Source organism: Eurytemora carolleeae, unplaced genomic scaffold (assembly GCF_000591075.1).
Source record: "Eurytemora carolleeae unplaced genomic scaffold, Eaff_2.0 scaffold154, whole genome shotgun sequence".
Lineage (NCBI taxonomy): Eukaryota > Metazoa > Arthropoda > Copepoda > Calanoida > Temoridae > Eurytemora > Eurytemora carolleeae.
Window position 1 is genome coordinate 403,019 of NW_019396344.1, and position 14,661 is coordinate 417,679.

General features: G+C 32.0%; 2 protein-coding genes across 6 annotated transcripts in view; one reads left to right on the forward strand and one right to left on the reverse strand.

Annotated features, from left to right (window-relative positions):
- LOC111701378 (casein kinase 1-like protein 7) overlaps positions 1 to 8,178 on the forward strand; it is a 10,256-nt gene extending 2,078 nt beyond the window's left edge. Inside the window, exons 3-12 of one of the 2 annotated variants that reach the window (XM_023472642.1) lie at positions 1,423 to 1,518; positions 1,923 to 1,960; positions 3,928 to 4,008; positions 5,071 to 5,138; positions 5,355 to 5,409; positions 5,645 to 5,707; positions 5,927 to 6,058; positions 6,331 to 6,415; positions 7,554 to 7,642; positions 7,870 to 8,178. In XM_023472642.1, the coding sequence (XP_023328410.1) occupies positions 1,423 to 1,518; positions 1,923 to 1,960; positions 3,928 to 4,008; positions 5,071 to 5,138; positions 5,355 to 5,409; positions 5,645 to 5,707; positions 5,927 to 6,058; positions 6,331 to 6,415; positions 7,554 to 7,642; positions 7,870 to 8,002 (840 nt within the window). In that variant the 3' untranslated portion in view covers positions 8,003 to 8,178. Of the gene's footprint in view, positions 1 to 1,422; positions 1,519 to 1,922; positions 1,961 to 3,927; positions 4,009 to 5,070; positions 5,139 to 5,354; positions 5,410 to 5,644; positions 5,708 to 5,926; positions 6,059 to 6,330; positions 6,416 to 6,825; positions 6,869 to 7,553; positions 7,643 to 7,869 lie in introns of those variants that run through there. The other variant, XM_023472643.1, reaches the window with a different exon arrangement.
- LOC111701376 (5'-3' exoribonuclease 2 homolog) overlaps positions 1 to 14,661 on the reverse strand; it is a 39,384-nt gene that overhangs the window by 21,299 nt on the left and 3,424 nt on the right. For all 4 annotated transcript variants that reach the window (XM_023472638.1, XM_023472635.1, XM_023472637.1 and 1 more), the window contains 12 exons: positions 14,356 to 14,449; positions 13,459 to 13,612; positions 12,594 to 12,677; positions 12,235 to 12,336; positions 11,826 to 11,896; positions 10,979 to 11,079; positions 10,537 to 10,613; positions 9,705 to 9,780; positions 9,434 to 9,484; positions 9,145 to 9,203; positions 8,423 to 8,536; positions 8,186 to 8,255 (listed from right to left, as the gene is read on the reverse strand). In XM_023472638.1, the coding sequence (XP_023328406.1) occupies positions 8,186 to 8,255; positions 8,423 to 8,536; positions 9,145 to 9,203; positions 9,434 to 9,484; positions 9,705 to 9,780; positions 10,537 to 10,613; positions 10,979 to 11,079; positions 11,826 to 11,896; positions 12,235 to 12,336; positions 12,594 to 12,677; positions 13,459 to 13,612; positions 14,356 to 14,449 (1,053 nt within the window). The remainder of the gene's footprint in view (positions 1 to 8,185; positions 8,256 to 8,422; positions 8,537 to 9,144; positions 9,204 to 9,433; positions 9,485 to 9,704; positions 9,781 to 10,536; positions 10,614 to 10,978; positions 11,080 to 11,825; positions 11,897 to 12,234; positions 12,337 to 12,593; positions 12,678 to 13,458; positions 13,613 to 14,355; positions 14,450 to 14,661) is intronic.

The window sequence follows — 14,661 nt, forward strand, 5'->3', positions numbered from 1 at the left end:
GGGGGGGGGGGGGGGGGGGCGTGAATGAAAGAACATACCTTGATATTTATCAAGTATGAAGGGACTGTAAGCGTAATTTCACGTAACCTTTTGAGCAGGAAAACATATAGGAATTATCAGAGAAATGACGATATCTTCCACATTATTAACAACATAAAGGTATCACTAGTACAGTTGTGATCTTTGAAATAATTCTCACAGTCCCTTAAAGCTGAGTAACTCATATTTTGAAAAAAATGTCTTTTTCTACCTTTAAACATAAAACAACAATAATTTTTGATTTGTTAATAATAAAGTGATTATCTAGAAGAAACCAGTCTCTAATTTGAAACACAGATGAAAAATCCAAAAGAACTTAATATTAAATACTTAAAACTTAAGTTGGTTCAAAGGTTTAAAGGTTTTTGTAAGATATCTTCTTTAACATAAGGTTTCCATGTTCGCATGCTAAGAATGCAGAATTGCACACGGTACATATCAATCTTTCCTAAAAAACGAGTTGCATGCATTTGAATTAATTTTTGTGGAATATTTTTTTTGAGGTGAGGACATGATTTTACATGGTTTGTAAACAAAATGGATCTGAGTTACAAACTAGAAATCACAAGAAAACGTTCCACAAAGTTCAATTAGTTTTTAATGACAGTTTTAAAAGGGAAGGCGGACTGAAATTTCGGCATCGTCAAGTGTCAATAATGATAGTTTACAGTTACACGTTCAGAATGTATGTTTTACCCAATTTAGGTAACAATGGAAAAAACCTCAAATTAAAATTCTCATTTGCTTTGAATTGCATTAATTCCGCTGCATGATTTTACACTTCAGTCATACTTAGGTATTCCATACAGAGATATTTCATACACGTTAGGGTACTGTATTTATTGTCATTTATAATCTAAGCCAGTATTTTTCTAGAATAAGTTTTTTTAAATGTTAAATTCTTTCCAGATTTTTTTTTGGTGTTAGCCATTTTATCAAATATTTTTGGTCAAATTATGATTTCTGGATTTGGATAAGCTAGGCGCATATTATCTAGAAGTGAACCAAAATATCAATACCTTCCCATATTCTTTATATTGTTGTGCAAGACCATCTTTTTATTCATTGGGTTACCATAAGTTCCTGGGCAAAGAACTTCGGCAAATACTTTCAAAAATGCTTGTGAGAAATAGACATGACGTTGTTGGTGCATTGCCGATTTCATACTAAGGCGCTCCTATTCAAAATTAACTTTAAAATTTGTCCCTGTACTTGTTACAACACAATCTATAAACATACTTTGCTTGTCTGTCTGCTTGTTTGTTTGTTTGTAACCGATAAACGTCAAAACGACTAAAGTGATCGGGCCCAAATTTGTTGTGGGACCTTAAGTGACCCTATGGAAGGTTTATGGATTACTATAAAATCTATAAAATTCTTTAGGATTTGTTCCATCGGTGTTATGAAAAAAATGGATATACATACAAGGACTTTTCTTTTGACTGGTCTAAACTAACCCTCCCATCAAATCTTTATAAAGTAAGTGTGACAAAACAATCATTTAACTTTGCTTAAATACAACTTCTTTAAAACATTAAAATCATGGCCTTGGAAACTTTATAGGATTCATTGAGTTAAATATTCAGACGAAAACTGTAAAATCAATATTTAATCTTTTTTTAAATCTTAATCTTAAAATAAATATGTCATTTAAATACATAGTTGAATTCAAAACTTCTAAAAATGTTATTACATTTTACATTTATGCTTTAGTAGTATTTAGTTACACATTCACATTCTTTGAACATCTGAACCTTTATGTTAATAAGAAGATTTAACACCAAAAGTTCAATTAATCAGAATGTAACACAGTTTCTCATCGAACAAACTGATAAACTATTTTTTTTAAATGTTTGGCGATTTTTTTAATCGATTTTGTTCAGGTGAATCAAACCAACAAACTGGACCAGATAAATGAAGGGTAAGCGAGTTTTTACAAACTCAGATTTTTTTATATTTGATTATTTCAACTTTTGATTCTAATAGACTTGGGCCAAAATAAAATTACAACGTGATCCACATTCCACAATGAAGGAATTTTCTGGCATAATGATGCTGTCAAAAACATGCCACAAAAAAACGAATGAAATGCTTAGCACAACCATAAATTGTGGGGATGACACTAGAATGCGCCAAAATGGTGGTATGTTTTTAGATGAAATTATCTTTTGTGAAAAATCACTTTGGTATAAAGTTAATGTCTTTATGAAGGGTGAAATACTGAAAATTGTTTTTAAAATTCAAAATAAATTTAAATCATCTAATACTACCGAGTTTAAGAAGCTCTATGAACGCTCAATGGCAAAATCAATTAAGACCTCTCTCCCCCTACACACACAGTAGGGAGTACGAATAAGAGGTTTATGGTGTAAACTCAATTTTGATGACCCCCCCCTGATACTCCTTTGTGCCCCCCCCCACATTATTTGTACCAACACCTACCATTACAGAAATTGTAATTTTGGGTTTTGGGGAAGAATAATAAAAGTTAAAATAAAACACACGAAAATTAAGGTTGGGGGAGGGGCCACGGGGGAGTGAGAGGGTGTCAATATTCCTGCTACACAGGTTTCTTAAATCTAGATCTGGTCGCGGTTAAATTCAGAAAAAAGTAGAATTGCATGACAATTATTAAGCATCATCATAAAACTTGATTCTATTGGTTTAAACGCAAAACCATAACAAAAATCGAAATCGATAAAATATTGTAAAATATCAAAAAAAAAGAAAAAAATGGTTGCTTTATTGGTTTCAATGTAAAAAAAAAATAATATGCGATCTGATTAAATTTATATTTAAAATAATCGTGTTCCAACACTGAAAATATTAATAAAGTTAACAGTTTCAACGCAATAAAGTCACAGTTCAAGTTTGAACATCAATTATTAGTGAAGTATATCAAGTTATTTTTAATTCATCATATTTACGTTAGTTCAAAGATAAGCGCAATAAAAACAGTTCTTAATCGTTCACTCTTAAATCAACTTCACACCCCACATTAGAAAGTATGTTGTTTGCATTTTAAAAGGTATATTTTACTGGTTTACTTTGTTATACAAATATTTCTGAGAGTTCTAATTGCGAACTAAAACAAAGACTTAATTTGAATTTTAGCAGTTTTATAGAAACAAAAGTTTTTAGAATTTAAATTTTAATGTTGAAACAAAAATAGAAATATAAAGTGTGTCTAAAAAATCATTAGTTGACACCAGAGCCTCAATTCTATATTCGCTTTAAAATGTTGCTGCTCATATCTAGAGCAGTCAGGGATTGGGATTGCTTTACTGAATTTATACCAGCCCTGTTCCCTCATTCGATGATTTTCTAAATTCAACATCTCATTAAAATTACGAACAACCTAGTTTCTCATGTGACAGATAGGTATCTATCTAATATGAAATGTTAGAAATCCTTTGATGCTTTTTCACTTTTTATACAAAATAAATATAAAATTACATTTGACAAGAGAGGTGCATGTCTACAAAAAATAATAAAATTAAAAACTTGAAATACAAAACAATTAGAATTATTAAGAAAAAGTTTAAATTTCTATGATTATGACACAAAACTGTGTTGACACAGTAAGATTGGGCTTTGAAGTAGATATCTGTTTGGTAAAAAAAAATTGTCAAAAAAGTCCAGACCTAACGTTAGTTAGCTGTACTTCAGAGAACACCTAACACATAAGATGTCATCTTTTCTGCCAACTTTTTGACACTTAGATCCGAAATCATTGACTTACTTTTATCTTTTGACATGTTTTGTTAGTCATTTTTCTAATGTAGAGTTTTTTTTCGGTCAAAACTCCATAAGATTTATTAAAAATAAATTATCACATTCATTTCTTATTTTAAACAGAAAAAAATATATTTTGTATTTTTATTTCAGTACAATCAGTTCTCCTGATACATCATCAGAAGAATCCTTGGATACTACAAACCATCATTCAGTTCATACTGGATATAATAGGTCAGAATACTGGATATAATAGGTCAGAATATTGGATATAATAGGTCAGAATACTGGACATAATAGGTCAGAATACTGGATATAATAGGTCAGAATACTGGTAATAATAGGTCAGAATACTGGATATAATAGGTCAGAATACTGGATATAATAGGTCAGAATACTGGATATAATAGGTCAGAATACTGGATATAATAGGTCAGAATACTGGATAAAAAAGGTCAGAATACTGGATATAATAGGTCAGAAAACTGGATATAATAGGTCAGAATACTGGATATAATAGGTCAGAATACTGGATAAAAAAGGTCAGAATATTGGATATCATAGGTCAGAATACTGGATATATAATCAGTCAGAATATTGGATATTTTATAGGTCAGAATAGTGGATATATAATATGTCAGAATACTGGTAATATAATAGGTCAGAATACTGGAGATTATAGGTCATGAAACTGGATATAATAGGTCAGAATACTAGATATACAACAGGTCAGAATAATAGATATACAACAGGTCAGAATACTGGATTTATTAGGTCATAATAGTGGATACAATAGGTCCGAATACAGGATATAATAGATCAGAATACAGGATATAATAGATCAGAATACCGGATATAATACAAGGTGTCCCACATCATATTATATCGTGTTTTAGCTTTAAATTGCGATTTCTGGAACTAATCATTTAAAACATTGTATATTGCTAATACAAAGATTTGCATGCAGAAAATACTAGGTTTTTGAGATTTATGTGCATATTTTGGTGTTAAAGCTTGGAGATAATCTAATATGATATAGGACGCTCTGTAGGTCAGAATAATAGATATAACAGGTCAGAATACTGGATATAATAGGTGAGAATACTAGATATATAACAGGTCAGTGGTTAAAAAAGCAGATTATATCTATAAAAAGCTCTAGAAAGTTTATTTTAAAAAAAAACTAAATGCTAGACCACTTAGAAAATTGACAAAATTTACTGTTTGAATAATAAGAAATATCTGGTTGTTTCAATGATTTTATCGCTTAATAAATAATATTTTATATTTATCTAGTGCTGTAAAAACAGAAGATGTAGGTCGTTCTCATTACGAAGGGAAAAGTGTTTCATCAAATACCCAAGGTTAGTCTAAATTTGGATTTAAGCTTCTTAACAAGATATTTTTTCTCTTGTCCTTCATTGGGCCAGAACCTTCCTCCCCCCCCCCCCCCCCCCCCCCCCCCCAATCCCACTCTCATATTAAGCCCAATGACAGAAGTGGCTCTGTTGGAAAGGGGGACTTTTCCCAACTTAAGCACTCAGTGTTTATTCCAATTTTACAATTTTACAATTTTTTAGAGAACAGAAATACAGAGAAATCTTCCGAGGCTTCGACAAAAACCAGTAAAATGAGGTAAGGCATCCAAAATCTCCGCAAACATTGACTTTTTTTTGCAAAATTTTGGCTATATTGGTATTTTATAATGTAAGAACAAAAACAAGGAGTCCGAATAAACATGAGAATTTCAAAACTGTCTTTGATCTCAGAAAAATACAACTATTCATTATGAAAATTAACATAGGATAGAAATGATCTTGGGATTTCGAAAATTTAAATTTTAAGTGTTAATTATTAGCGTATTGTTTAGAAATTCGAAAAGCCTAATCCTATCTCCCAGAAAACTTCAAGCTGCAATGAAAAAATCTGACAGGTATTTTTCAAATGAAATAAATAATCATGAGGCCGAATTTTTAGTATTTGAGCCGAGGTTTAAATTTGAGTCGGGGGGCTCAAATATGGTTGGTTCCACTTTGTATTTTATTTTTCAAGATTTAAGCCGCGCTCAATTTAAGCCGGTTTTGGGGGGATTTGAGACGGGGCTCAAATTCATTAAATTCGGCCACTGGATAATTTTTCCGTTTTTGTTTAGCAATTATGAGATGCCAAGTAGCAGTACTTACAGCCAGGGATACTACAGTAATAGCAGTGCTTCAGGCACTACACAAGGGGCTACTAGTTCAGGGCCAACTCAGGCGCCAGTGCACCCTTCAGGGGCAGTCAGGTAGGAGGGGGGCACTTTCTTAAGGGGCTTTCAGAAGGGGCTGGGAGGGGCTGACAATTTAAAAGGAAAAAATATTGAATAACTTTTAAAACATAAACAAAGAAATGAACAAATGCAGTAATTGATTTAAAAGATCAACAAAAAATGAGAAGCGGAAAAAAAATATTTAAATGTAAAGGACAATAACTGTAAGTAATTGAAAGTAAGTATCAAGTAAGCACAAATAAACAGAAGTGTGGATAAATAGTCAATTACTAATTGTTGTATTTAAGGAGGGTTGAACGCAGCCCAGCTGATCGACTACTGAGAGATATAAGAGATGTAAATTTTGATGCCATAGAACGGTTGGCAAGTCAGGTGGTTTTTATTATCATTCACAGGGGTGTATATTTTCAAAAAAATAATCTGAGTAATTTTTTGACAAAAAAAGTCATTTACCAATCCCCCCAAAAAATGTTCCTCTTCCTAAAAACTTAAACGGTTTTGATTGCGGCTTTAATTGCAATATTCCCAATTCTTTCTTTTTAAAAAAACCTTTTTTTGCATGTGTGAGAGGAAAATATATGCCCCTGATTTAAAAACAGTGCTGATAATTCAAACTATTTAATACAAAAAAAAATTGATTTTTTTTCAACAAAAATCGACTTTTTTCTCTCTAAAAAATCGATGTGTGTAAGATCTGAGTGGATGGGTATAAGTTGAATAAAAGAATGAATCCTTGTAACTGCCGGATTTAATCCAGAATAATAAATGCGTTTTAACTTTAGAATTCCCAGGGGAACTTGAACAGAACTTCTTCTATTTATCTAGGTATGCGTAAATATCCGAAAATAATTAATACGCATAATAGCCGGGGATATCTGAAATAGTTGGTAGAGTCTGAAATCTTACCAACAAATTGTTACTTCATTGGGGGAAAAAATTGGACAGACAAAAAAATTCACAGAAAAATACAGTTTCTATTGAAATCGTGGTGATCAGTTAAAGACAATAAATCTTGTCACAAATATATAAATAACAATAGATAATTCATCCTGAGCCCGCGATTAAAAAAATCGGGAAAATAAGACACAGGTCTAAGCCGTCATTTAGACTAATTTAGAATTTGGAATCCAAGTTGCAACTAATTTTACATATGGTTTATTAAACCGGTTTAATATTGTACTTGGCAGATTTGCATGGTTGGAGGTGGCAGTTTATTTCCAATGGGCCTAATCACTTAAGTTGAGTTTAAGAGCTGGCAGCTGTCGATCACATGACACAAGCTGTCGTCAGCTGATTCATTAGTTGGGTCTACGATTGAGTCTTATACCTGGGTCTAAAAAATTAAATCTCAAGTCGAAGCTTTTAAATCGCCGGCTCCGCGTAGATTCTAGATAAATTTTACCCTTTACAACCCGAGACAAAGTGCATGTGTACGAAAATACTTTTTTGTTAGTAACATTTTTGTTTACAGTACAGTACAGTGTACTGCAATACAATATTTACTCCTTAGGATGAGATTAGCGTACAACCACAGAACCAAACCAAGAAGAATATAAGGGAAAAAAGACTTTCCTTGCTCTGCTTTAAATGGCGACAAAGGAACAAATCTAGTTCTTAAAATTTCATAAATCAGAATTAATATTGAATATCTTTTTGTAAATTATTATTTAAATTCAGTGGTTTGCACTTTCAATATTTTTCGATAATGTGATCAAAATTGAGCTTTAATAGGCAGTACTTGCGAGGGAATAACATATTACAAGACATTTTAGGAAAAATAAAAGTTGGAACTAGCATCTTTGGTAAACTAGCATTTTTGTGGATAGGTACAAGAATGTTATTTATGACAACGACAACGAGTATGTTCCCACACACCCACCAACTACCACAACACCACCACCAACTACCACAACAATAAAAACGACTGTAATAACATCTTCTACATCAAGCCAACCATAAAAATGGCAATGTAAATTTATATAAAATATATAACTTGTAAAGAAAAAGATATCAGAACTAATTAATGTTCAAAGCATATTTTGTATACAGCAATTATTTCAGCACAAAACATAACGAGTACATTGTACAAGTCACCCACACCCTTTTGTACAATGTAAATGATAAAATAGTAGCTGTACTTACCCCAGTTTTGTACACAGATTTCTTGTACAGGTTTACCAATCGATCAATCGCCCCCTCTCTTATTTCCAAACTAGAAAAACATGGGTGGTTAATAAAATTGTATATCATATTTGGGAAGGAAGGAATCATTTTTTAAAACTGTCCAATGTGCCCCCCCCCCCAGAATCTACCTTGAAAAGTGAGAAAAGAAAATATATTTGTAAACCCCCTCCTATGACCCCCCCCCCCCGAATCTACCTTGGAAGGTGAGGAAGGAAGTCATTGCCGACAAAGAAGCACATGAAAACCCAATCGTCAATCACACGCTCGAAATCGTAGGGAAACGGCAGATTCGGCATCTGAAGATCTCTCCTGGATCAACCAACCAAATATACAACATAAACATAATCTTGCAACAAAACTTAATTCTAAAAATGTTAATATTGAATAATATAATGTATTTAAATGTATTTGTGAGCTCTTGATTTAAATCTTAAAAAAAGATACCTCACAATAAATAACCAACTTACTTACTATTTGGCAAATAAATTAATATTAAATAAGTATAAATACGTTTACCTAGGCTCGGTATTTATAATTATAAGCATCTATTTACTCCAGACTTTTCTTAAGCTTTGACTTTTCCTGCAGAGCAGAATGTCCGATTTACAAAGGTACCCTTGACAAGGATACAACGCCTTGTAATTTTAGTCTAATCAATTATATGGAAGATAACATAGTTTTACTTGGTTGGTTTTTTTAGATAAATTTTCCATCGTTTCTGAAGCAAAAAATGCGCAAGTCCTTTTTTTGATTCCTGCTTTTTACCGTTGTGAATCTGACATGCCACTTTATCAATGGAGGGTCCCCACAAGCACGTTAACAGTGGGTTTCAATCAAAACTCCCCTATTTACAGTATAAACAAACAATCTCTTAAAGTTTATAATTTAGAATAAATAAAGTTGAATAATTTAGTTTCCTGAGATATTCTCTGAGAACTGATAAACGGACAAATATAAACTTCTGCTCTTCGTAGATCTGTAGAACAGAACACTTCAATCCTTTCTCTAGCGTTAGCAACTTGTGAGGTCCCACACGAAATTGAAAATTAAATCTATATAATAAAACAAGACATTCGTATATATGTTGCGTATAGCCGTCCAAACGGCTGAACCGATTGGAGTGGATTTTTTTTCTCAGTTTTTCCCTCGGGCAACGCCGGGCCTTTCAGCTAGTATTAAATATTATGATAAAAGATTAAAAAGTTCCTTTTGATCTTCTCCGACATAATCTTCTCCGTCCAGAGGTTTAGCAGCACCCTGTTCAAAACCACAATATTCAATAAATTAAATTTGAGAAAAAAAAATATTTAAAGTTAAGAAAAATAAGTTTTAAATTCAAGGCAAAGGGAAAAAAAGACATTTTTGTTATAAAAAAAAATTACTCTTGACACTAAATCCGGTAATTCCTGACCAAATCCGAATATTCCTGACCAAATCCGGATAAATATGAAATCCTAATATTGAATATTTGACCGGCCTGACACTCGTGAATCTCATGACCCATCTGACGGCATAGATCACAGGGTCGGGGCTTGTTCGGCTTGAATTCCTCCCTAGTGTTAGAAAATACTGTAATTCAATTTTATGTGGTAAAAAATTATAATATATCAGAAAATCAAGGGGTATCTATATATATATCAGGAATATCAGGAGAAAGATCTGGATTTCCAAGTTAGCATATATTTATTTATATAATTTCCAGGTATTCCAGGTGTACCCGAGTTCCGAGAGCTTGAATATTCAATTTATTATTCAATCAAAAAAACAGATACTCATCCTAATACACAATGTTTCATGGACCAATTGTGTATGAGGATGTTTATCTGTTTTTTTGATCAAATAATAAATTGAATATATTTATATAATATATATATTTACATAAAATGATTTTCAGGGAATCCTGAACATACTTTGTATTTATAAACTATGAATAACTGAGACTGCACTGATTAATATTAAAGACTAGACTATAGTAAACTGTTAGACTGGTAGACTGGTAGACTTGTAGACTTGTAGACTAGTAGACTAGTAGACTATATTTAAATAATTTGGAAAACGAAATTTGGGCATTTGGCTACAAACTTTTCCCCCTCTTCGGCACTTTATTTTAGAGAAGGAAAATCCGAATATACTGGGGACTTTATTTTTTTCACAGGGAGGAATGATTTTTAAATAAAATTTATAAACTTATTGAACGCCCCCCCCCCCTGCCTGGGGAGAGGGATATTCATTTTTATTAAATACCCCTGTAGCCTGAATGTTTATAAAAGTATACTAAAAAGTATATATAAAATATGAAAGTGTTAAACCTGATAATTGTAAAGTTAGGTTCATGAGTCGCAAGCCCGAGCATTATTAGATCTGCGTCCGCACCACATAGCACATGCTAGATAGATGGATAAATGGATAGATGGCTGATGGATAGATAGATAGATGGATCTTCTACCTACGTTTTAGGATCATAATGATCTTCTACCTGTGTATTAGGATCTTATTGAATTAATATTCAACCTATATTAGAATATTCATGATCTTCAACCTGTGCATTATTATCTTATTAATCTTCTACCGAGTATTAGGATCTTAATGATCTTGTACCTGTTATTAGGATATTATTGATCTTCTACCTGCACTGTGTAATAGGATCTTATTGATCTTTTAACTGTGAAATAGGATCTTATTGATCTTCTAACTGTGTATTAGGAGCTTAATGATCTTCTATCTGTTATTAGGATATTTTTGATCTTCTACCTGTGTATTAGGATCATGATCAGGCTGAGATCTCTGTTTCCTGATGAAATCCATGATCTTGTGTTCTCCCTCTCCAGGCACATTAGCATCAGAGAGAATAACTAAATAAATAATAACTTAATTGATTGATTGAAATCAGATCAGAGATAAAAACTCTTGTATTGGATACCATTGTATTGAGTACTCCTGATTGCTAAATCTCTGGATCAACTGTCGACCCTCTTGATTTTCTACATAGTTCTCTGTTTTGGATATCCCCACTTTTTTTTCGAGCCAATGATAGCTCTCATTAAAAGCGCGCCAAAAAAAAATAACTTCTTGGCTTCTGATTGACTGTTCGGTTTCTAAATTCAACAATCTGATTGGTTGAAGTTAAGACAAATTTCCGGATATTAACGTAAGTCTGAGGATTAATAAAAAAAGAAGATCAAGCATTGATATCGATATCCACAATTCTAAAATGTTAGCTCGAAAAAAGAATTACTGAAGTCATCCTTGAAATGAGGGTCCGCCGAGAATTTTGTTTGGAGAAAATTAAATCATATAATTACTGGGGATAAGTACTGAAAGTAATAAAAAAAAAAAAAAAATACAAATAACTTTATAAAAGACTGAATCTAAAATATATTCCGACCATTAATAATAATACAATAATAATCAATCCTTGAATAGACTTAGACATAATATAGGAATTTCAACCTTTCTTATGTCTGAAAAATCAAAGGGCATATAATTTATTATATCCTTCCACTGGCCTTCTCTCCCAATCCAAACAGGTTTTGGTTGATTTCCAACGAAAATGAACATCATGAAAATGATAACAACCATTAAAAACAGACAATTCTACCTTTTACATTCTTCCAAGCAGGGTCATTGTTAAGCCGATCGTGAACATAGTACATCAAACAAACTGATAATCTGAAATATAAATTATGGAAAATTTTACAAGATGTACATTTATTTATTGTCTGTCATAAGTTAAACAAAAAAATACATATTTAAAGAAATGGTAGAAATGTCCTATTTGATGAAGGGGAGGGGGGTCCATGCCTACATTTTGGGTTCAAATCTTCCAATTATAAGACAGCACGCCTAATCAGGGTTCTATTTTCCAAAAATAAAATAAACTTGGATACTAATCACCTCTAATGACCTCTCAAAGTTCTAAAAATCCACAAAAACCTTAAACTCTCAAAAATAAAAAATGAACCCTCCCGTGTGATAATAAAGATAAGGAGTCGAAAATAATATCTCACCTTGCCATGAAAGGTGTCCCAGGGGTGATACAATTACTGTCGAAATGTGAATCCTTCTGCTTCTGTGGAGGTAGGTACATCCCTTTAGCTTCAAGCTCCTCCCTAACAATCAATCAATCAAATCAAATCAAATCAATCAATCAATCATCAATCAAATAAATCCACCGATTGATCAATTAAATATAAAAAAAATCAATCAATCAATCTAAGTTAATCTACCGATAAATAAATTAAATAGATCTTAAATCTTTTAATGGATCAATGAAAGAGCATCAAGCATTTATAAGGTATTTTATAAAAAAGGCTAAATATAAATAAATCAATCTAAAAATCAATCAATCAAAGCTAAAAAAAATTGCCTAATTCTCTCCATAGTTTCAATCTTCTCTGCAGTCTCTTTACTTGCCCTGAACCTTCTGGACCTCTGCTGGTTCATTTTAGCTCTAACAGAAAGAAAATAGGTTTAACTCTAGAATTTATAGGTTTAGTTCTAGAGGGATAACTCTAGATTATATGCTTGATAGATAGGTTTAGCTCTAGGTTGTAAACTTGATAGATAATTTTTTGCACTAGGATATATGCTGGACAAATAGGTTAAACTCTAGGTAATATGCTTGACAGATAGGTTTAGCTCTCTAGGATTTAAACTTGACAGATAGGTTTAGCTCTAGGATTTAAACTTGACAGATAGGTTTAGCTCTAGTATTTAAACTTGACAAATAGGTTTAGCTCTAGGATTTAAACTTGACAGATAGGTTTAGCTCTAGGATTTAAACTTGACAAATAGGTTTAGCTCTAGGATTTAAACTTGACAAATAGGTTTAGCTCTAGGATTTAAACTTGACAGATAGGTTTAGCTCTAGGATTTAAACTTGACAAATAGGTTTAGCTCTAGGATTTAAACTTGACAGATAGGTTTAGCTCTAGGATTTAAACTTGACAAATAGGTTTAGCTTCAAGTTTTGACTTGATCGATGAGAAAAATCATGTAATTTAGTCAATTCTAATATATTTCTTCTCCTGAAAAAAAGGATTAGCTTCAAGAAGAGAGAAATAATGTTCATGCATTAAAAGTAAATCTAGAAGCCGATAAAGATTGTTAACAGGCTTCAGCGCACGAAACCAGAGCGGATTACTATCTTTAACCGATTGTCTGTTGTTTAAAGTATCGATGGACATTGGATGTAGAAATATAGCGGTGATATGATTAAAGACGACACGCACCTGGGTGCTACACCATCAATGGCCATGTACAGAAGCTTCCTGGGACGTACAATGGCGAAGAGACGATCAATGCACTCAAAGATGGCGATCATCATCTCATCCTCATTCTTAGGAGCAGGCTTATCCTCAGGATGGGTGCAGGGGTGAATAATACCTTAAATATTATGTCAACCTAGATTGATTATTACAATACATTTTATTGTTAAAGTATTTAAGTTGTCGAAAAATAAATATCTGTTACACTATTTACATTTATTTACATATATGACTCTTTTCTCTAGATTGAGGACTTATAGAGTCTAGAGACTGTTTGAATTAGAGGTTAGCCCATTGATACAATATTTTTTTGGGTTGATTCTTTCGTGAAGGGATGAGAGTTAGATCGATGTAAAAAATGGTTATTCCTAAAGTAATTATCATCAAATATCATAAATATCTTCAAACTTATTCAGAATGTGCTTAAACCCTATTTATCTAAAGCTTGGAAAACCCTAGTATGACTTTCCTCAGGGGGGGGGGGATGATTTTTGACCTATGAATAATAAATAGAAACCTTGGGACATCGAAAAATAATTCCTACTTCACTTCCCAAAAAACAATTTATTTACCCAAATTTTCTACAATTCAGTGAATAAAATCTTTAAAAAAACATGTCCAACATTTGGGAGTGAAAAAATTTCAAAAGGAGAGTGAACAAATTTTACTGATTCGACTAATTAATTATTTATTAGATGATTTCAGTTTCTGATTGATTAATTGATTTTTATTGATTCATAACAAAGAACCTCAATTGTCATCATAAGAAAAAACGAGGTTTTATTATTGTTTATTTTTTTATAAAATTTTTTATTTAAAGAATTAAAATGTGAAGATTTATTTCTTAATTGATAAACTAACCGTTCATGTCCAGGTAGAGATTATCAAACTCCACTCCATTAGGATTAGGCTTAGAGGCGTCTACAGGAGCCTTTACTCCATCCACCTCAGGATTCTAGGTAAGTTCAAATTTCAAAAATTTGCCTCCAGCAAAATTCGACATTCCTTAAATTTTTTAAAATTTTGTAAAATCTACAAATTTTTTTATGAAACCCGTCAACTTTTTATTGTTTTGTTTTACAATTTAAGCAAAGAGATGTGTTCACGATTAAAATAGAAGATGGGCGCAGCCTAGAATATTATATGTTCAATTTAAAAAATTGGGCG